Source organism: Bubalus kerabau, chromosome 15, assembly GCF_029407905.1.
Source record: "Bubalus kerabau isolate K-KA32 ecotype Philippines breed swamp buffalo chromosome 15, PCC_UOA_SB_1v2, whole genome shotgun sequence".
NCBI lineage: Eukaryota > Metazoa > Chordata > Mammalia > Artiodactyla > Bovidae > Bubalus > Bubalus kerabau.
In genome coordinates, this window is record NC_073638.1 from 16,551,474 (window position 1) to 16,573,808 (window position 22,335).

Here is a 22,335-nt window from a genome sequence, read left to right on the forward strand (position 1 = left end):
AACCTTTCTGTTGGTGAGTGGGACTGGACTGTGTCCCTGTGGTTTTTCAGCACGGCCAGGTTGGGGCCCTAATGAGTCACAACGGCAGCCACCAGTAGTAGTGTTCTGTGGTAGCAAGTTCCCAAATATGGTTTCCACCAGTGTCTAATGTCCCCTGTGTGAGCCACAGCCTCCCCTACCATTTCTCTGGAAGACATTCCAAGTCCAGAAGCTCTATCTGGCCCAGGCTCCTATTAAATTATTGCTTTGGCCCAAAGTCCCAGTATGTGTGAAATTTTGTATATATCTTTTAAGAGTGAAGTCTATTTCTCCCAGTCCTTTGGGACTCTCAAAATTAAACTCCACTGGAATTCAAAGCCAAATGCTCTTGGGAATCATCCTCCTGGTGCAGGACCTATTGTCCAGGGGTGTCTGATGTGGGGCTCAGAACTTATAATCCTTCTCCAACTTGTGTGTCACCCACCTGGGGGTATGGCATTTGATTATATCTCAAGTCCACCCCTCCTAGTCATCGCATTGTGGTTTTTTCTTTATGTCTTTAGTTTTAAAAGACTTTTTCTCACAGCTTGCAATCATTTTAACTGATGATTGTTTTGAAGATAATAGTAATTTTGGTGTGCTCATGAGAAGAGATGAACCAGGGTCTTTCTACCACCTTGGCCACTTTCTGACTAATGTTCTTATAAAATGTGAAAATTTGTTCACAGAGACAGACATGTACATAGAGAGAGCACCATGTGAATGTTATCCTTATGCTGCCATAGCCAAAAGGAGGGGAGAGGGAACGCCCTGGCCCCACCACACTTTGATCTTGGGCTTCTAGTTTCCAGAGCTAAGACAATAAACCTCTGTTGTTCAAACCACTCATTCTGTGTTAATTTATTATAGCATCCCTAGAAAACTAATACAGCCTCTATTCGTTGTAATCAAAGCTTAAATTGTCTGTAGGACAATAGTAGATGATTAGTTATAGAATTCTAAAAGTACTTATAGCAACTGCAAGTCAGGCAGTTTTAATTAAACATATACTTGTTTATTATATATTGTTGACTATTTTGAGTACTTTGTAAACATTTACAATGTGTATTTTAATAACAATATTATTAGGTAGATTTAATTACTATTTCCATTTTAAAAGTGTGGAGTCCGTTTTGTCATGCCATTTATTTCTGAAGAGCGGGAAAACATTCAAGCAAATATTATATAACAGTGTAGAGATTCTTAAGTCTGATATAGAAGAATTTCCTGAAGGTTTCCAATACACAAGTACTCATTACAATTTTTAGAAGTCCCTTTTATTGTGAGAGTGAAATATGTAGGAAAATATGTAGGGTATACAACCTAAGATGAGAACACCCACGTTGTAGTCCCATCTCTCTTTCCTTAGCTACAGACCTTGAACACATCACTTAACTTTTTTCAGTTTCCATTCTTACACTTAAAAAAGCTGGGTTCAGTTCAGTTCAGTTCAGTTGCTCAGTCGTGTCCAACTCTTTGTGACCCCGTGAATCGCAGCATGCCAGGCCTCCCTGTCCATCACCAACTCCTGGAGTTCACTCAAACTCACATCCATCGAGTCGGTGATGCCATCCAACCATCTCATCCTCTGTCGTCCCCTTTTCTCCTGCCCCCAATCCTTCCCAACATCAGAGTCTTTTCCAATGAGTCAACTTTTCACATGAGGTGGTCAAAGTACGGAGTTTCAGCTTTAGCATCATTCCTTCCAAAGAACACCCAGGGCTGATCTCCTTCAGAATGGACTGGTTGGATCTCCTTGCAGTCCAAGGGACGCTCGAGAGTTTTCTCCAACAACACAGTTCAAAAGCATCAATTCTTCGGCGCTCAGCTTTCTTCACAGTCCAACTTTCACATCCATACATGACCAAAGGAAAACCCATAGCCTTGACTAGATGGACCTTTGTTGGCAAAATAACGTCTCTGCTTTTCAATATACTATCTAGGTTGGTCATAACTTTCCTTCCAAGGAGTGAGCGTCTTTTAATTTCATGGCTGCAGTCACCATCTGCAGGGATTTTGGAGCCCCAAAAAATAAAGTCTGACACTGTTTCCACTGTTTCCCCATCTATTTCCCATGAAGTGGTGGGACCGGATGCCATGATCTTTGTTTTCTGAATGCTGAGCTTTAAGCCAACTTTTTCACTCTCCACTTTCACTTTCATCAAGAGGCTTTTGAGTTCCTCTTCACTTTCTGCCATAAGGGTGGTGTCATCTGCATATCTGAGGTTATTGATATTTCTCCCAGCAATCTTGATTCCAGCTTGTGCTTCTTCCAGCCCAGCATTTCTCATGATGTACTCTGCATAGAAGTTAAATAAGCAGGGTGACAGTATGCAGCCTTGACGTACTCCTTTTCCTATTTGCAACCAGTCTGTTGTTCCATGTCCAGTTCTAACTGTTGCTTCCTGACCTGCGTATAGGTTTCTCAAGAGGCAGATCAGGTGGTCTGGTATTCCCATCTCTTTCAGAATTTTCCACAGTTTATTGTGATCCACACAGTCAAAGGCTTTGGCATAGTCAATAAAGCAGAAATAGATGTTTTTCTGGAACTCTCTTGCTTTTTCGATGATCCAGTGGATGTTGGCAATTTGATCTCTGGTTCCTCTGCCTTTTCTAAAACCAGCTTGAACATCTGGAAGTTCACGGTTCATGTACAGCTGAAGCCTGGCTTGGAGAATTTTCAGCATTACTTTACTAGCATGTGAGATGAGTGCAATTGTGCAGTAGTTTGAGCATTCTTTGGCATTGCCTTTCTTTGGGATTGGGATGAAAACTGACCTTTTCCAGTCCTGTGGCCACTGCTGAGTTTCCAAATTTGCTAGCATATTTAGTGCAGCACTTTCACAGCATCATCTTTCAGGATTTGAAATAGCTCAACTGGAATTCCATCACCTCCACTAGCTTTGTTTGTAGTGATGCTTTCTAAGGCCCACTTGACTTCACATTCCAGGATGTCTGGCTCTAGGTCAGTGATCATGCCATCATGATTATATAATTAACATATATGAGTATATATTATATATTCAATATAATTAATACCTGATATAATTAAATCAGGTATATTTAAAAATAAACATCAAAAAAGGAATAAATAACTTACACTGAAGATTTTCAGTTTGGGGAGGAATATCTCCTTAATATCCCCCCAAATGAATGTATTAACTTCTACAGCGTTTGTGAACATTTGTATCTAAGAAGGCATTCAAATAGTTTACAGTATACTTAAAAATGACTTATAATATACTTAAAAAGTTTTGATATCACATTACTGGAATCTAAGATGCACATGTAATTTAGCTTCAACAGTATAAAAAAATGTATGAAGTTATAATTCATGATGATTCAAGTTGGATAAGCATAAAACCAACCAGTCCTTTAAGCAAAGCTTTAGATTCACACTTAAAGATTCAACTATGTATTAATCTTAGGACCAATCCTTAATTTACTGGTCTTATAGAATTGTAAATGGGAATGGTATTAATTAGAATGATGGTGACTGTAATTGGATTGAATGGGAAAGAATCATGGTGGATTCTTTTCACCAAGATCCTAGCATGAATTAGGTGTAAGTCTAGACCACATTGCAAATGTGTGATGGAGATGGCTGAAACTGATCTTTTACCAGGACCTGGTATATTAGTCAAGATTAATAATGCTAACTGCTACAAGAATCTTCAAATCCCTGTCCATTAACTATGTAAAAATATATTTCTTGTTCACATCATAGATCTGGGACAGGTTAGGTGTCTTTTGAGCAGTCTTGTTGCAAAAGAGACTTTAGAAACCAGGCTCCTTCTTCTGCTTCCCACATTGTTGACATGTGGCTCTCATGATAATAGAGGAAAGAGTAGGGAGGACTGGAGAATTATAAGGAGTAGGTTCACATTCCAATTATAACTCAGTTGTACGGCCTTGACCTCACTAGACCCTGGTCATTGCCCCTTTGCTCTCTGTTGTAATCATACTGCTGCTGCTGCTGCTGCTGCTGCTAAGTTGCTTCAGTTGTGTCCGACTCTGTGCAACCCCATAGATGGCAGCCTCTACCCACCAGGCTCCACCGTCCCTGGGATTCTCCAGGTAAGAATACTAGAGTGGGTTGCCATTTCCTTCTCCCATGCATGAAAGTGAAAAGTGAAAGTGATGTCGCTCAGTCGTGTCCAACTCTTAGCGACCCCATGGAGTGCAGCCTCCCAGGCTCTTCCGCCCATGCAATTTTCCAGGCAAGAGTACTGGAGTGGGGTGCCATTGCCTTCTCCGTGTATTCATACTGGTCCTTCATAAATGCCCTAAATATGCTATGCTCTTCTTTCTCTCTGGGGATTTGAATTTTCCTTTACTCATCTTGGAATACTTCCCTTGCCATATTCCAATAGCTATTACATTTTTCACTATAATAGGCAGCCTCCAGGGCATGTTTCTTCAGCTAAATGTTATTGTCTTGACAATTGTCTTGACAATTCTTATACATTGTCCATGTTCAAGGGGAAGTTTACAAGACAAATTCTGATAATGCATGTCTGAGACATTTTGCCAATTCAAAGTCAACCTGCATTGTGATATTTTAATTATTGTAGCATTTTGTATGGTTTGTGAAACTTTTTTCTTAACTGATAGATCATAAATCATTTAAGTAGAAATGCATTTATAAACATGAAAGTTGTTTATAGCTTTTCACTGTTACTGAAAATAATTTGTAAATGATGCCTATGTAATATAGCTTCATAAAATATAACTATGATTTCTCTAACATCATATTAGAGATTTTTTTAGAGATGCATTATTATTGTTTATTTCCTATTTATTATATTTCCTATTCATTATTATTATTATTTCCTATTTGTAATATCTCTCTGGCACCAACCAAATCATCATTATCTTATTTCATAATGATTAATAACAGTAACACTAATAACTGAGAGAAACTGAGTGAATGCTTATGTGGGTATTAGGCTAAACTTTTATATATATATTATTTCATTTAAACTTTATCTTAATGCTGTTCTATAAAATTACCTTTATTCCATCATTACATTACATCACTACAGATGATGCTACTGGACCTCTGAGAGGCCGTGTGATCCACCTGTGGTGACTGAGTCAGCAAGTGGTGAAACTAGGCTTTAAACTCTGCACATTTTTAATTTCAAAAGCTCTCACTCCTTTCAGCTCTTTACTTATGTATGAAAAGAACACTGGGTCAGGCAGTTCAAGGCTCTCTAACTCAACTGTGTGATCTCTGGCAACTCACTCCACCTTCCCTGGTCTTAGCTACCTCGATTATAGCAACTTTGTGTGCCGCTTACACTGTCAAGAAGACAAAATGCAGCAATGTCTGTGGAAGCATTTTGAAAATGTTATTTGTTGTACCAACTAAGGGACAGTTAGGAGATATTATTGGGTTACAAATAGGATTTTTCAAGCAGACCTTTGGCAAACATTTATGGGATACTCAAGTACCCAAATTGGATAACAAAATTACATAATTCCTCTCATAAATGTAGTACCATGCCAATGAAAAAATGTAATGGATCCTTGTACATCTTGAATGTTTCCACAGATATGAAGGAAAGTCATGTATAAACTTGTTAATACAAAACTGTCTATAACATTTGTTGAAACAGTTTTGTGATTTACCTTTGATTGATATATTCATAGGGAATTTGGTGGTCTTGTTCCTGTCCGAGCTTTAAGTCATCTCTGAACTTCATATTTCACTCTTTGTTTTATCCAAATATTCTTTCTGACAGTCTACACTGTGGCTGTGTATTTCAAGATGTCTGGTTCAAGTCCTTACCCTTTACCAACTTGGTTTGTTATTCCATGCAATCTGTATTTCCTTTCCATCCCTTATTTTCTTTATTTATACTTCATTTACAATTAGATTGTGTAAGATGACATTTGAGACAATAATTCCTGTCTAGTGAAATTTCAGGATCATATGTACTCCTTATTTTTTAAAAAAATCAGTTTCTGAGTTCAACAACAAGGGGTTCTGGTTTAGGAGGCTTGAGGTAGTTTCAAAACCCACAGTAAGGTCACCTAATACTTATCAAAGGCTCATTTGTGACAGATATCACACTCAATATGGTAAACAGGCCTGTATGTAATTATTTCATTACAATTATTTGAGTTAAATACTACTATCATTTACATTATGACCTGTTCTAAGTTTTTAACTGCCTACTCCTTCCTTATAGTCTCTTGGTGCTAATCTTTCTCTGTTCAGTTCAGTTCAGTCACTCAGTCATGTTCAACTCTGCAACCCCATGGACTGCAGCTTGCCAGGCTTCCCAATCCTTCACCAACTCCCAGAGCTTGCTCAAACTCATGGGTATCCAGTCGGTGATGCCATTCAGCCAGCTCATCCTCTGTTGCCCCCTTCTCCTCCTGCCTTCAATCTTTCTCAGCATTTAGCTCTTCGCATCAGCTGGCCAAAGTACTGGAGCTTCAGTTCCAGCATCAGTCTTTCCAATGAATATTCTAGGCTGATTTCCTTTAGGATTGAGTGGTTTAATATCTTTGTTGTCCAAGGGACTCTCAGGAATCTTCTCAACACCACAGATTCGAAAGCATCAATTCTCGGGCACACAGCCTTCTTTATGGTCCAACACTAACATCCATACATGACTACTGGAAAAACCATAGCTTTGACTATATGGACCTTTCTTAGCAAAGTAATGTCTCTGTTTTTTAATATGTTGTCTAGGTTTGTCTTAGCTTTGCTTTTATTTTTATTTTTTTCTGGAGAATAATTTTCTTTTTTTTTTGCTTGTCATTTTTTATTTTTTTAATTTAATTTTATTTTTTAACTTTACAATATTGTATTGGTTTTGCTATGAAATTAAAAGACGCTTGTTCCTTTTAAATTAAAAGCAAAGCTATAGTCATGTTGATATATAGCTTTGCTTTTACTTTAAAAGGAACAAGCATCTTTTAATTTCATGGCTGCAGTCACAATCTGCAGTGATTTTGGAGTCCAAGAAAATAAACTCTGTCACTGTTTCCATGGTTTCCCCATCTATTTTACATGAAGTGATGGGACCAGATACCATGCTCTTCATTTTTTTGAATGTTGAGTTTTAAGTCAACTTTTTCACTGTCCTTTTTCACTTTCATCAATAGGCTCTTTAGTTCCTCTTCGCTTTCTGCCATAAGGATGGTGTTATCTGCATATCTGAAGTTATTGCTATTTCTCCCAGCAATCTTGATTTCAGCTTGTGCTTCATCAGCCTGGCATTTTGCATGATATACTCTGCATATAAGTTAAATAAGCAGGGTGACAATATACAGCCTTGACATAGTCCTTCCCAATTTGGAATCAGTCCATTGTTCCATGTCCAGTTCTAACTGTTGCCTCCTGACCTGCATACAGATTTCTCAGGAGACAGGTAAGGTGGTCTGATATTCCCATCTCTTTCAGAATTTTCCACAGTTTGTTGTGATCCGCACAGTCAAAGGCTTTAGCATAGTCAATAAAGCAGAAATAGATGTTTTTCTGGAACTCTCTGGCTTTTTCAATGATCCAGCGGATGTTGGCAATTGGATCTCTGGTTCCTCTGCCTCTTCTAAATCTAGGTTGAACATCTGGAAGTTCATTGTTCATGTACTGTTGAAACCTGGCTTGGAGAATTTTGAGCATTACTTTGCTAGTGTGTGAGATGAGTGCAATTGTGTGGTAGTTTGAGCATTCTTTGGCATTATTGCTTTTCTTTGGGATTGGAATGAAAACTGACCTTTTCCAGTCCTGTGTCCACTGCTGAGTTTTCCAAATTTGCTGGCATATTTAGTGCAGCACTTTCACAGCATCATCTTTTATGATTTGAAATAGCTCAACTAGAATTCCGTCACCTCCACTAGCTTTGTTCATAGTGATGCTTCCTAAGGTCCACTTGACTTCACATTCCAGGATGTCTGGCTCTAGCTGGGTGATCACACCATCGTGGTTATCTGGGTCATTAAGATTTTTTTGGATAGTTCTTCTGTGTATTCTTGCCACCTCTTCTTAATATCTTCTGCTTCTGTTAGGTCCATATCCTTTCTGTCATTAATCTTTCTCTGAAATTGTATCTTTACTTGTAAATAAATAGCTGCTGTATATTCTGAAGTTGACATTCCCATCACTCAGTTTTTGTCATCTAAATCTTGTGTTCATTTTTTGTTTTTGTTCATTGCTTGAGGTTAATCATATCGAGAGTTTTGAGAGCCTAAGATGGGGAAGTTTTAGGTGCCAGTTGGCTAAAGACCTCTTTAATTCTCTCTGAGGATGAATCTTTAAGTCAAGAATCTCACTAGGCTCTCTAATCTTACAAATGTTCCAAGTCTCAGAATTCCAATAAAAGTGTTCTTTCCACATGACTCTTAGGACAACCTGGTTTCTCTTTGCTCCTGTTGGGGGTTCAGATCAAGGTTTCGCTTTTTGTTTGTTTGCCTTGTTTTAATTTGTTTGTTTCTTTTGCTAGTGCGTGTATATGGGGATGTACTTGGAAACCTTTGCCTCTTAAGAGATGACTCATAAGTATTTTTTAAAATAAGTATCTAATTGTTCTACCGCAAGAGGGTCCCACAGCCCTCCATAACCTGCCATTTCTTTAAAAAAAAAAAAAATATATATATATATATATATATCATCCCCTCTGTTAAAATATAAGCTCCATGAGGGCAGAGACCATAACTGTCTTAACCTCAACTCCATCTTTAGAACTGAGTAAAGTTCTTATACTTAATATTTTCTTAAGCTTTCTATGGCATTGTTAAAAGAGAAAAACATGTGATCCAAGTATTAAATATTTTATTTTAATTATTTCATTGTCAGAAATTTGTTTTAATTAATAAAATAAAAATAAAAATATTTTATTCTGTCATAAATTTCAAAAAAAAATGAACTATGCCATATATAAATCGGGAATATATTTATGGTTTTTTTGAGATGGAATATAATATATTCCATTTCGCTTCTTTGGAAGTTAAAGAAAAACATATTTTTTACATATAGCAAATAATATATAATATTATTTATGCCTATATACATATACTGATTTATATTTTAAATAAAAAGAGGTAGAAGCAAAGGCAGAAAAGAAAAAGGTAAATTTATAATAGGAAATGTGAAAGTTAATACCTAGGGAAAAAAAGAGAAACAAAAATGAAGAACCAACAAGGAAATGAAGTAACCAGTGATGACAAAGAAAGCCAGGCAAGCAGGAGAGATAAAGAGTAAATGAAGAAAGAATGTTTGAAAAAGAAAACAAAAGAGTAAGTCCAAAGAACAAAGGGAAGAAGGGAGAAAAAAGCAAGATGTAGAAGAAAAAGGAAATGATTAGAAAGAAATGTGAGAAGAAAGAGACCAGATGGAGGTCTAACTATATGAGCATCAGAGGTTTGCTTTTACCTTAAATCTTAAGAAAAAAATTATTATACTAGTTTTCAAGCTATGAGGTTGTACATTTTGTGTATCTTCTTTATTACACTTCTAATAGTCTAACGAGTATGAATCATTAACACCCCCCCCCCAGAAAAAAAGCATACCCAGCATATATGAAATAATCTGGAAATACTTTTCAGGACAATTGCATTCTTTGTATTCAAACCATAGCCTGCAGTATTTTGACAGCCTATCTTAAATAGGGAATTGAAATGTTTCTTCATTCTATTCTATGGGCTATATAGTTGTGTCTCTTGTTTCCATAGTGTGATATCTTTTAAAAAGGGAACCTTGTATTATCTTTTTATGGTTATCAGCCAGGGCAGCACTGATAAATAGAAAACACTCAATAAACACTTTAATGAATAAATTATATATAAAATGATGAAATACTGAACATTAGCAGACTTTGTATAAAAAGTGAATGTTTTGTTTCATACAATTTATAACATGAAGCAAGGGTTCATTTTTTCCTTATATAGACTGCTGCTGCTGCTGCTAAGTCGCTTCAGTCATGTCCGACTCTGTGCGACCCCAGAGACGGCAGCCCACCAGGCTTCCCCGTCCCTGAGATTCTCCAGGCAAGAACACTGGAGTGGGTTGCCATTTCCTTCTCCAGTGCATGAAAGTGAAAAGAGAAAGTGAAGTCGCTCAGTCGTTCCCGACTCTTAGCGACCCCATGGACTGCAGCCTACCAGGCTCCTCTGTCCGTGGATTTTCCAGGCAAGAGTACTGGAGTAGGGTGCCATTGCCTTCTCCGCCTTATATAGACTAGATCTTGGTAAATGGTGCAGGTGGAACAAAGTAAAATATTTGCAGGCTTAGAAGACAAAATCTCTGTAGTTTTAGCCCATATTTATTCTATGCCTCCAATTTCATCAACTAACCTATACTTCATGCTATGAAGATCAAAAGAAAATAAATTTATTGAGCACATTCCATGTAGTTGCAGAATGTGACATAGATAAAACTGATACACAATCTCAGTTGGTCAATTTGTAAGCAGTCCTCTTCAGGGGTTCCCAGGTGGCGCTAGTGGTAAAAACCTACCTGCCAGTGCAGGAGACATACGAGACATCGGTTTGATCCCTGGGTCTGGAAGATCCCCTGGAGGAGGAAATGGCAACCCACTCCAGGACAGAGGACAGAGGAGCCTGGCAGGCTACAGTCCATGGGGTCGCAAAGAGTCAGACACAACTGAAGCAATTTAGCACTTAGCACTCTCTTCAGGTAATGACAACTAGCTTCCTCTTGAGATGTGCTGAAATATCCTATCTTAACCCAAGTAAGGGTATTTGGATAAATATAGCCTAAGACTCCCTTCCTTTCTTGCTGATGTTCATCCCCTCTGAGGTTCCTTAGGGCATTAATCTAAGGTAGCATGAGCCAGTGTTCATGAAGTTTTTCATTAAACATCAGTTCTCTAAATTCTCCAAAAAGCACAGAAAGGAGGGATAGTTTAAATTACTATATATTCAGATTTTTTATCTTACTAGCTGGGTTTCTTTAATACTATCCTGACTTGGGGGAGGGGGCTACTTTTAGCTTACATTGAATATGCTAGTTAACTGGTAGTCATTTTCTGCTAATACTTATTAATGAAATCTAGCTTAAATTTTTATTTTTAAGACCAAATGAATTGTCAACTAATCTAGTCAATGCAAGAATCAATATACTTTCATAGGACTACAACAGATGAAAAAAATGACTTACATATGACTAAACAATTATTTGGATTCATCTAGTCTCCTGGACTTATTTTCTGAGTTTTATTTTAATGACAATTAAATCTAGTATTTTGACAGGTGGAATTATCCAAATTTTATTATTACTAAGCAGGTTGAAAGGTTTTAACTGGTTGGTGAACCAGTTTCGTGGTGTACCTGGGTACAATTTCATTTGAATGAAAATGTTTTTCTGTTTCAATTCTCATTGATCTCTCTTTCCATTTGATCATTCTCTTAAGAAAGTGGCCAAGTAGGAAACAGTAACAAATATTTCTGTTTAGAATCATAACTTACATTGGCCCCAAATCACAGTTAGATTTGCCTATAGGGAGAAAGTCTGTAAGGCTAATTTCTTAGTCTTCTTCTCCATCTGATAATAAATTAATTTTTGTGAACCTACTATGTGAAGACTGCTGACTAAAATTCCGTGTTAATTTTGCAGGTGATGGAAGTTAAAGGACAAATGATCCATGTCTCGGAATCAAATTCCATTTTATTCTTGGGTTCTCCATGTGTGGACAAGTTGGATGAACTTATGGGACGAGGGCTACATCTCTCAGACATCCCTATCCATGATGCTACTCGAGATGTCATCTTGGTTGGCGAGCAGGCAAAGGCCCAGGATGGGCTGAAGAAGAGGATGGATAAATTAAAAGCAACTTTAGAAAGAACTCACCAGGCCCTGGAAGAAGAGAAAAAGAAAACAGTGGATCTTCTATACTCCATTTTCCCTGGTGATGTAGCCCAGCAGTTGTGGCAAGGGCAGCAAGTGCAGGCCAGAAAGTTTGATGATGTCACCATGCTGTTTTCAGACATTGTTGGCTTCACGGCCATATGTGCCCAGTGTACCCCCATGCAAGTCATCAGCATGCTGAATGAACTGTACACAAGATTCGACCACCAATGTGGATTTTTGGATATTTATAAGGTAATGGGGTTTGGTTATTTATATAAAGTATTTTTAGTGGTAAATTATCATCTTCATTAAATTACAAGCATGCAATATATTTTTCTATTTAAACAAGAATAAGTGATGGATAATTTTCATTTAGAAATATTCAGAATACAAGTATTTCTGATCTTTGAGTGAATTTTCGCTATGAGTTGATTTATATATTTGTCAGAAAGGAAAAATTCTATGGAACTAATCTTCTAAATTCATTATTATCAAAAAGATAAAATAAGCTTGCTGAAATATAGGCAACTTTTAACCACATAATTAGTTTTCCTTAAAGACTAGGATTATAATATAAACTAAAAATTTTATATCGGTAGTTAAAAGGAACAGCAATTTATGTTAAAACATGCATTGCATTATCATTATCAATGCATTATCTTTGCATTATCATCATTATTATTAACTAAATCACAGTTAATCAGTATTTTCTACTTCACTGAGAATTAATTGAGATCCTTTTCATTCTGAAAAAAATGCATATAAATGTTCTAGCTATTGTCCAAATAACCAATGATTTTTAGTGGAAGCGTGTTAATTTTCCAAGTTACTTGATGGAAGAGTTTTGAAAATGTGTGCAGGTCACCGTTTGTTAGCCTGACTTGGTGAGCTGCTTATTAATTTCTTTTTCTTTATTTTTAAATGGCAGATAATTGCTTTATAATGTTATGTTGGTTTCTGCCATATATCAGCATGAATCAACCATAAGTATATATATGTTCCCTCCCTCTTTGAATCTCCCTCCCACCTCCCTTCCATCCATCCCTCTAGGTTGTCACAGTGTAACACTAGATTCAGCTCCCTGTGTTATACAGCAACTTCTCATTAGCTATCTGTTTTTTATATGGTAATATATGTATTTCAGTGCTGCTCTCTCAATTTGCCCCACCCTCTCCTTCCCACACTGTGTCCATATGTTTGTTCTCTATGTTTATAGAGTCTCTATTTCTGCCCTACAAATAGGTTCATCAGTACGATTTTTCTAGATGCCATATATATGTGTTAATATATGATATTTGTTTTTATTTTTCTGACTTACTTCACTCTGTATAACAGGCTCTAGTTTCATCCACCTCACTAGAATCAACTCAAATTTGTTTCTTTTTATGACTAATGTTCCATTGTGTATATATACCACATATATATATGTGGTATATATATATATATATGGTATATATATATATATATATATATACCACAACTCCTTTTCCATTTATCTGCGGATGGACATCTAGGTTGCTCCCATGTTCTGGCTATTGTAAATAGTGCTGCAATGAACATTGGGGGTCCTGTGTCATAATTTAAAACAATTATGGTTTTAATTTCTTATTAAAATTATAGCAATATTTTGAGTGATTCAGCTTTCCATCCATCTAATGAATAAGTGTGACTTTACCTTGTACATGGATTACATAGTGAATGACTTTTTTTTTTTAATATGAAGGATAGTCATTACTTTTAGTAAAAACAAACTAGTTGAACTAGTGATTTTTATTTTCTTTTTTACATCATCTAAACTTCTCTTCATAGTATGATCTTCACATAAGCAGATTCAAAAAGAACTTGTTTTACATTTTAGTTTCATATTATGGTCCAGAGGGTGTTTTCATTAAGGTATATCTCCTTTAGGGAAAGATATTCACTAGTTTCATTAAGCCTCTCTTCAAGAGGTCTTCCCAACCCACGGATTGAACCCTGATCTCCTGCACTGCAGGCAGATTCTTTACCACTCTAGCCACTAGAGGTGACTTATGCATGATACATAGCCAATGTTAAATATTTTAGAAAGCCTCTTCTGTGTAGTAAACATTCAATGTGATATACGTATGAGGGATTTGCTTTATTATATAAAACAAAAGTTTTTATAAATTAACTTTCTTATGTTTTATTTTTATGTAATTTATGGTAGAAGTAGCCAATGTCTGATGCTAAATGGAGACATATGAATCTATCATTGTCAATGCCAGAAAAGAAAGCAGATTGCCCTGAATTTCCAGCACTATTTTTCCTTCAGACTTTGTATGCTCTTTATTTTGGGGGGCACCTGACTTGCAGGATCATAATTCCTCAACCAGGGATTGAACTCGTGAAGCAGTAATAGCACACAGTAGTAATCACTGGGTAGCCAGCGAATTCCCTAGACTTTGTGCACTACTGCACAAGCCCTGCAACCACGATCTCTCCCTTCTAAATCATTGGTTTGCCATGCTAGTTTCCTTCAGCTGAAGAATTCCATGGACTGTATAGCCCATGGGGTCACAAAAGAGTCGGATGTGACTGAGCAACTTTCACTCACGTTCATTTTTTCTTCAGCTAAAGTAGTTGTATTTTTTGTGGCCCTAAGTCTGTAAAACTAAATGAGTGTGAAAAATATAGATATATTATCTTATGGTAAAAAATAGAAATCTCTGATTTAAATATACATATAAGTTTGGTTTTGAGACAAGAAATGTGATAACTGCTGAGGTTACCAAAATAAATGAATAAATACAGAAGTAAAAAAAAAATAGCAAACAATTTTGGTTCAGAAATTATCTTAAACTGAACTTTCTTATGAATTTTAGTGATAAATTTTAAGGTAAAATGATACCAGAGCCAGTTTTTAATTTTTTTTTTAAATTGGATGTAAGATTCTTTAAATTCTATAGTGCTTTACAATTTTTCAAAATTTTCATGCACATGACTTTATATAATACCACAGGAAACGCTTTTTTACCCTCAACCCTATTTTGCCCCCTCCCCTTCACTCTCCCTATTGATAAACCACTAGTTCACTAGTTTAATCTTTATATCTATGAAAAGTCTCCTTTTCTGTTAAAGCATTTGTTGTATTTTTAATTTTCAATATGTGATATCATACAGTATTTTTCTATTCTGCTTGACTTATTTCACTAGGAATAATGCCTGCTAAGTCCATTCATGTTATTGCAAATGGGAAAATTTGATTGTTTTTATGACTGAGTAGTGTTCTATTGTCTACATAAAACACATCTTCTTTATCCATTCATCTGTTGTTGGACACTTTAGGTTGCTTCCATTCCTTGGCAATTATAAATAATAAATGATGCTCCTAGGAACTCTGGGAGCATCTTTTTGTATTAGTCTTTTTGTTTCTTTCTAATATATACCCAGGAGTGGAATTCCTAGGTCATATGGTAATTCTATATTTAGTTTTTTGAGAAACCTCAAAATTGGCTACTGCAAGACAATGGCACCCCACTCCAGTACTCTTGCCTGGAAAATCCCATGGACGGAGGAGCCTGGAAGGCTGCAGTCCATGGGGTCGCTAAGAGTCAGACATGACTGAGCGAATTCCCTTTCACTTTCATGCATTGGAAAAGGAAATGGCAACCCACTCCAGTGTTCTTGCCTGGAGAATCCCAGGGACAGGGGAGCCTGGTGGGCTGCCGTCTATGGGGTCGCACAGAGTCGGACACGACTGAAGTGACTTAGCAGCAGTAGCAGTACCAGTTTACCTGCAGAGTGGCTGCACCAATTTATCAATATTTTCCCACTAACAGTGTAGGAGGGATCCCTATTCCCTGCATCCTCACCAACTTTTATATTTTGTTTTCTTTTTAATGATAGCTATTCTGACCTCTGTGAAGTGATATCTCCTTGTGGTTTTGATTTGCATTTGCCTGTTGATTAGCAATACTGAGCATCTTTTCATGTGCTCGTTGATCATCCATTTTTATCAAGTTGCTAATATTTTTTATGTTGAGTTTTATAAGATGTTTATGTATGTTGGATATTAACTCCTTATTGGTCATATCATCTGAAAATATCTCTTCCTGTTCAGTAGATTAGCAAGGAGGGGACATACCTCAACATGATAAAAGCCACATATGAAAACCCAAGATCTAACATCATACATCATACTCAATGGTGAAAATATGGAAGTATTTCCTTTAAGGTCAAGACAAGACAAAGATGTCCACTCTCACCACTTTTACATTTTTGGAAGTTCTGGCCACAACAGTCATATAAGAAAAAGAAATAAAAGGAATCCAAATTGAAAAAGAAGTAAAACTTTTACTGTCTGCAGATGATATGATACTATACATAGAAAATTCTAAAGAGGCCACTAGAAAACTACTAGAGCTCATCAATTCATATGATAAAGTTATAAAAAGTTAATATACATAAATCTGTTACATTTCTCTACACTAACAGTTAAATATCAGAAAGAGAAATTAAAGAAGTAACCCTATTTATGGTTGCATCAAAAAGAATAAAATACCTAGGAATAAATCTGTCTAAGGAGGTAAAAGGCCCACACTCAGAAAACTGATGAAAAACACTGATAAAAGAAACTGAAATAGAGAGAAAAATATATCATGTTCTTGAGTTGGAAGAATCAATATTGTCAAAATGACTGTACTATCCCAGGCAATCTACAGATTTAAAACGATCCCTGTCAAAATGCCAATGACATTTTTTACAAAACTGGAACAAATGATTTTAAAATTCATGTCAAGAGATACAAAAGACCTCAGTGTGCCAAAATAATCTTGAGAAAGAAAAACAGAGCTGGAGGAATTGAGCTCTCTAACTTCAGACTATACTCCAAAGCTACAGTCATCAAAAGAGTATGATACTGGCACAGAAACAGACAATCGATCAGTGGAACAGAATACAGAGCCCAGAAGTAAATTCCAACAGTTTTGGTCAATGAATCTATGACAAGGGAGGCAAGGATATATGACAGAGAAAATACAGTCTCTTTAATAAGTGGTGCTGGGAAAGCTGGACAGCTACCAGTAAGAGAATAAAATTAGAATATTCTCTAACACCATACACAAAAGTTAACTCAAAATGGATTAAGCTCTTAAATGTAAGGCAAGATACTATAAAACTCCTAGAGAAAAACATCAAACACTGTTTGACATAAATTTCAGCAATATATTTTTTTGAGATCCATCAACTAGAGTAATGGAAACAAAAGCAAAAAATAAGCAATTGATTAAACTTAAAATAGTTTGCACAGCAAAGGAATGTATCAACCAAGCCAGGTGTGTGAGTCAATTTCTGTTTTGTAAATAAGTTCATTTCTGTTATTGTCTTAGATTCCACATATAAATGATATCATATATTATTTATCTTTGACTCACCCCACTCAGTAAGACAGTCTCTAGTTCCATCCATGTTGCTACAAATGATAGTATTAATATTTCATTCTTTTGATGGCATCATATTCCATTGTGCATATAAGCCAAATTTTCTTTATCCACTTCTCTGTTGGTGGACAGCGGGTAGCTTCCATTTCCTGATTGTTGGAGTGCATTGCTTTTTGAATTAGAGTTCTTATCTTTTCCAGGTATATGTCCAGGAGTGAGATTGCTGAATCATATGATAACTCTATTTTTAGTTTTTGACGGAACCTCCAGACTGTTTTCCATAGTGGCTGCACTAATTTACATTCCCACCAACAGTGTAGCAGGGTTTTCTTTTTTCTACTCTCTCTCCAGCTTTTATTATTTGTATGATGATGTCCATTTTTACAGGTAAAAGGTGATAAAGCCTCATTGTAGTTTTGATTTCATTTATCTAATAAGTATTTGCATTTCTCTAATAAGTAGCAATGTTGAGGTTATCTGTATGTCTTCTTTGGAGAAATCAATTTAGGTCTTCCGTGCTTGTTTTGACTGGTTTGTTTATATACGTATATTTATAGTTCTATGAGCCATATATATATATATATATATATATATATATATATATTTGGAAATAAAGACTTTGTCAGTCACATTGTTTCCAAATATTTTGTCCCAGTCTGTAGACTGTCTTTTTGTTTTGTTTATGGTTTCCTCTATTACAAAAAAGGCCTCTTGATTAGGCCTCATTTGTTTATTTTGTTTCTATTTATTTTGTCTTGGAAAAATGATCTGAGAAAATATTTCTATGATTTATCTCAAAGGGCATTTTTCCTATGTTCATTTATAGGAGTTTTATGGTATCATATCTTATATTTACAATTTTGAACCATTTTGAATTTATTTTTTATACAATATGAGAGAATGTTCTAACCTCACTGATCTACATGTAGCTGCCCAGTTTTCCCAACACCACATGTTGAAGAGACTGTCTTTTCTCCATTATATTTTCTAACTTCTGTTGAAGACTAATTGAGTGGGTTTATTTCTAGGTTCTCTAGTCTGTTCCATTGATCCATCTGTTTTGTACTTATACCACATTGTTTTGATTACTGTGGCTTTGTAGTATTGTCTGGAGTCTGGAAGGATTTTCATCCAGCTTTGTTCTTTTTCCTCAATATTGTTTTGGTAATCCTGGTTCTTTTATGGTTACATATAAATTTTAGGATTATTTCATCTACTTTTGTGAAAGTTTCATGGGTAATTTGATAGGGTACACTTTAAATCTATAGATTTCTTTGGGTAGTATGGCCATTTTAATAACATTAAATCTTCCAATCCAAGAGTATTGGATATCTTTCTGTTTCTTTGAATCACCTTCGGTTTCCTTTATATATGTTTTATAGTTCTCAGCATAGCAGTTTCTCACCTCCTTGGTCAGGTGTACTCCTTGATATTCTATTTTACTTTTGATCTTATTTTAAGCTTTTTTTTTTTTTACTTTCTCTTTCTGATGTTCTTTGTGAAAGTGAAAGTCACTTAGTCATGTCTGAATCTTTGCAACCCCATGGACTACACAGTCCATGGAATTCTCCAGGCCAGAATACTGGAGTGGGTAGCTGTTCCCTTCTCCAGGGGATCTTCCCAACCCAGGGTTCAAACTCATGTCTCTCACATTGCAGGTGGGTTCTTTACCAGTTGAGCCACCAGGGAAGCCTAAGAATACTGGAGTGTCTAGCCTATCCCTTCTCCAGTTTATCTTCCCAACCCAGGAATCCAAACGGGGTCTCCTACATTGCAGGTGGATTCTTTACCAACTGAGCTATCAGGGAAGTCCAATATTTCATTGTAGTGCAAAGAAATGCAAAATATTTCTGTATATTAACCTTGTATCATGCTACATTGATTAACTTATTTATCAGTTCTAAGAATTTTTGTGTGGAGTCTTTCAGGTTTTCTATATAGTGTATCATGTCATCTACATATAATGACAATTTTACCTCTTCCCTTCACATTTGGATATCTTTTATTTGTTTTCCCTGTCTGATTCCTCTGGCTAAGACATCCACTACTATGTTGAATAGAAGTGATGGGAATGGCATCCTTGTTCTGTTCCAGAATATAGCAGGAAGGCTTCTAGTTTTTCAGTGTTGAGTATTATTTTGGTTGTGGGTTTGTCATAAATGACTTTTATTATGCTGAGATAAGTTCCCTCAGTACCCACTTTGGTGACAATTTTTATCATGAATGGATACTGAATTTTATCAAATGCTTTTTCTGTACCTATTGAGATGATCTTTTGATTTTTGTCTTTTCTTAATGTGGTGTACTACATTTATTGATTTGCATATATTTAGCCATCCTTGTAGCATATTGAAAAGCAGAGACATTACTTTGCCAACAAAGGTCCGTCTAGTCAAGGCTATGCTTTTTCCTATGGTCATGTATGGATGTGAGAGTTGGACTGTGAAGAAAGCTGAGCACCGAAGAACTGATGCTTTTGAACTGTGGTGTTGCAGAAGACTCTTGAGAGTCCCTTGGACTGCAAGGATATCCAACCAGTCCATTCTGAAGGAGATCAGCCCTGGGATTTCTTTGGAAGGAATGATGCTAAAGCTGAAAGTCCAGTACTTTGACCACCTCATGCGAAGAGTTGACTCATTGGAAAAGACTCTGATGCTGGGAGGGATTGGGGGCAGGAGGAGAAGGGGACGACAGAGGATGAGATGGCTGGATGGCATCACTGACTCGATGGACTTGAGTCTGAGTGAACTCTGGGAGTTGGTGACAGACAGGGAGGCCTGGCGTGCTGCGATTCATGGGGTCGCAAAGAGTCAGACATGACTGAGCGACTGAAGTGAACTGAACTGAGCCATCCTTGTGATCTGAATGAATTCAGTTTGATCATGCTGTATAATCCTTTTTATGTGTTATTGTATTTGGTTTGCTAATGTTGTATTGAGGCTTTTTTCATCTATATTCATCAAAGATTTTGGGCTATATTTTATTTTTTAGTAGTATCTATGTCTGGTTTTGGTATATAGGGGATGGCCAACTTTGGGTCATTTTTTATTCCATTTTCTTGTTCTTTTTTCTGGGATTCCTACTTGGTATGGATTCCATGCTTTATATTATCCCATAGGTCTCATGTGCTGCTTCCATTTTTTAAACTTTATCTCTGCTTTCTGATTGGGTGATTTCTGTTATTCTATATACTTTTAAATTTATTTTTTCTGCTTTTTTTCCTCCATTTTATTTATTTCCTCACTGAACTTTATTATTTTTTTCTGCTGAATTAATATCGTTTGTTATTTTCATAATCCTTTGGATTGTAGGTTAGGTTGTTTTTTGAAGAAGTCATGTATTGCTATGAATTTGCCTCTTAGGACTGCTTTTGTTGAAGTCCATAGATTTTGTACAGTTGTGTTTTCATTGCCATTTGTCTTGAAGTATTTTCTGATCTCCTCTTTGATCTCATTGTTAGCCCACTGATATTTTGTTTAGTCTCCACGCATATCCCACTGTATATTCTTCCCTAGGAGCTGTCCACTGGTACTGTACATCATCTACATATGAATCTTCAAATTGTGAACTTTCAAAGGTTGGGAATTTGTGTTCACATGTCCAGTTGTGTAAGTTAGTTCATGTGTCTGGCATACATTGTACCAGCATGCATCCTCTACAAGGGGTTGTGCTTTTGTGAACTATACTGGACAGTAGTATATAGAGTGCAGTAGGATAGTGTCTTTACTTCAAGCCCAGGTATCTGGAAGTGTAAAAGCAAATGTAATAGCAATGGTGATATAGCTGGTACTGCTAAGAAGAACCAAGCAATAACAATGGAAACAAAAGTGAAATAATTGAGAGAGTGAAGTGAGGCAGAAAGATGGTAGACATCACTCATTCTTATAACATGAATTGTTGAACCATTGGCATGATTCTAAACAACAAGATCATGGAACATGTGAAGTCTGCTTTGCCAGTGATGTTGAAAATAATATCAATGAAACATGGAAAAATGATGGAGCAGATGGAGAAAATTCTCAGATGCAGAATCAGCATCAGCAATCAGTCCCACTCAGCTTAATACTGATTCAAGAGAAAGCTAATAGTCTTTATGAAGACTTGAAGAATAAACATGGCAAAGAATCAGAGGGAACATTTTTTAATGCCAGCCATGACTGGTTTTATTGGCTTAAGGCTTGAGCCAAACTTCACAATTTAAAAGTAAGTGGCAAAGAAGAAAGTGCAGATATGATGGCTGCTCGGGAATTCTTGAAATGCTTTGAGAAATTATTGATTAAGGTGTGTATTTACCCAAGCAGGTTTTTTTTTTAATTTTATTTTATTTTTAAACTTTACAATATTGTATTAGTTTTGCCAAATATCGAAATGAATCCGCCACAGGTATACCTGTGTTCCCCATCCTGAACCCTCTTCCCTCCTCCCTCCCCATACCCTCCCTCTGGGTCGTCCCAGTGCACCAGCCCCAAGCATCCAGTATCGTGCATCGAACCTGGACTGGCGACTCGTTTCATACATGATATTATACATGTTTCAATGCCATTCTCCCAAATCTCCCCACCCTCTTCCTCTCCCACAGAGTCCATATGACTGATCTATACATCAGTGTCCAAGCAGGATTTTAATGTGGATGAGACAAGTTGTACTGGAAGAAAATGCCAGACCAAAGTTACGCCATCATGGAGGAAAAGTTGATGTCAGTCCATAAAGCAGCAAAGGATATGCTGACTGTTGTTTGATGGCAATGCTTCTGTTGATATGAAGCTGAAGTCTCTTTTAGATTATTATTCAGAAAACCCCGAAATTCTTAAAATCATAGCCAAGGAGTCTCTTCCTGTTGTGTGGAAGATTAAGTCCAAAACCTGGTTACAAAATGTCATTTTCCAGGACTGATCTTTAAACTACACTATCCCAGAGACAGAGAAACATTGCTTGGAGAAGGGCATTCCATTCTGCATTATTTTGTTGTTAAACAGTGCTCCTGGTCACACACCATTTATGGACAATTTTATTTTCATTTTACCATCAAAGTAGTACATATGTCACTCAGTATTGCTTCACTTATCCAACCAATGGACCATATAGTTATATAAT

The 22,335-nt window shown here is 36.4% G+C and overlaps 1 protein-coding gene across 1 annotated transcript in view; it reads left to right on the forward strand.

Annotated features, from left to right (window-relative positions):
• The window catches only part of GUCY1A2 (guanylate cyclase 1 soluble subunit alpha 2), a 469,674-nt gene that overhangs the window by 302,407 nt on the left and 144,932 nt on the right, over positions 1–22,335 (forward strand). Inside the window, exon 5 of the mRNA XM_055547771.1 lies at positions 11,609–12,094. Within this exon, the coding sequence (XP_055403746.1) occupies positions 11,609–12,094 (486 nt within the window). The remainder of the gene's footprint in view (positions 1–11,608; positions 12,095–22,335) is intronic.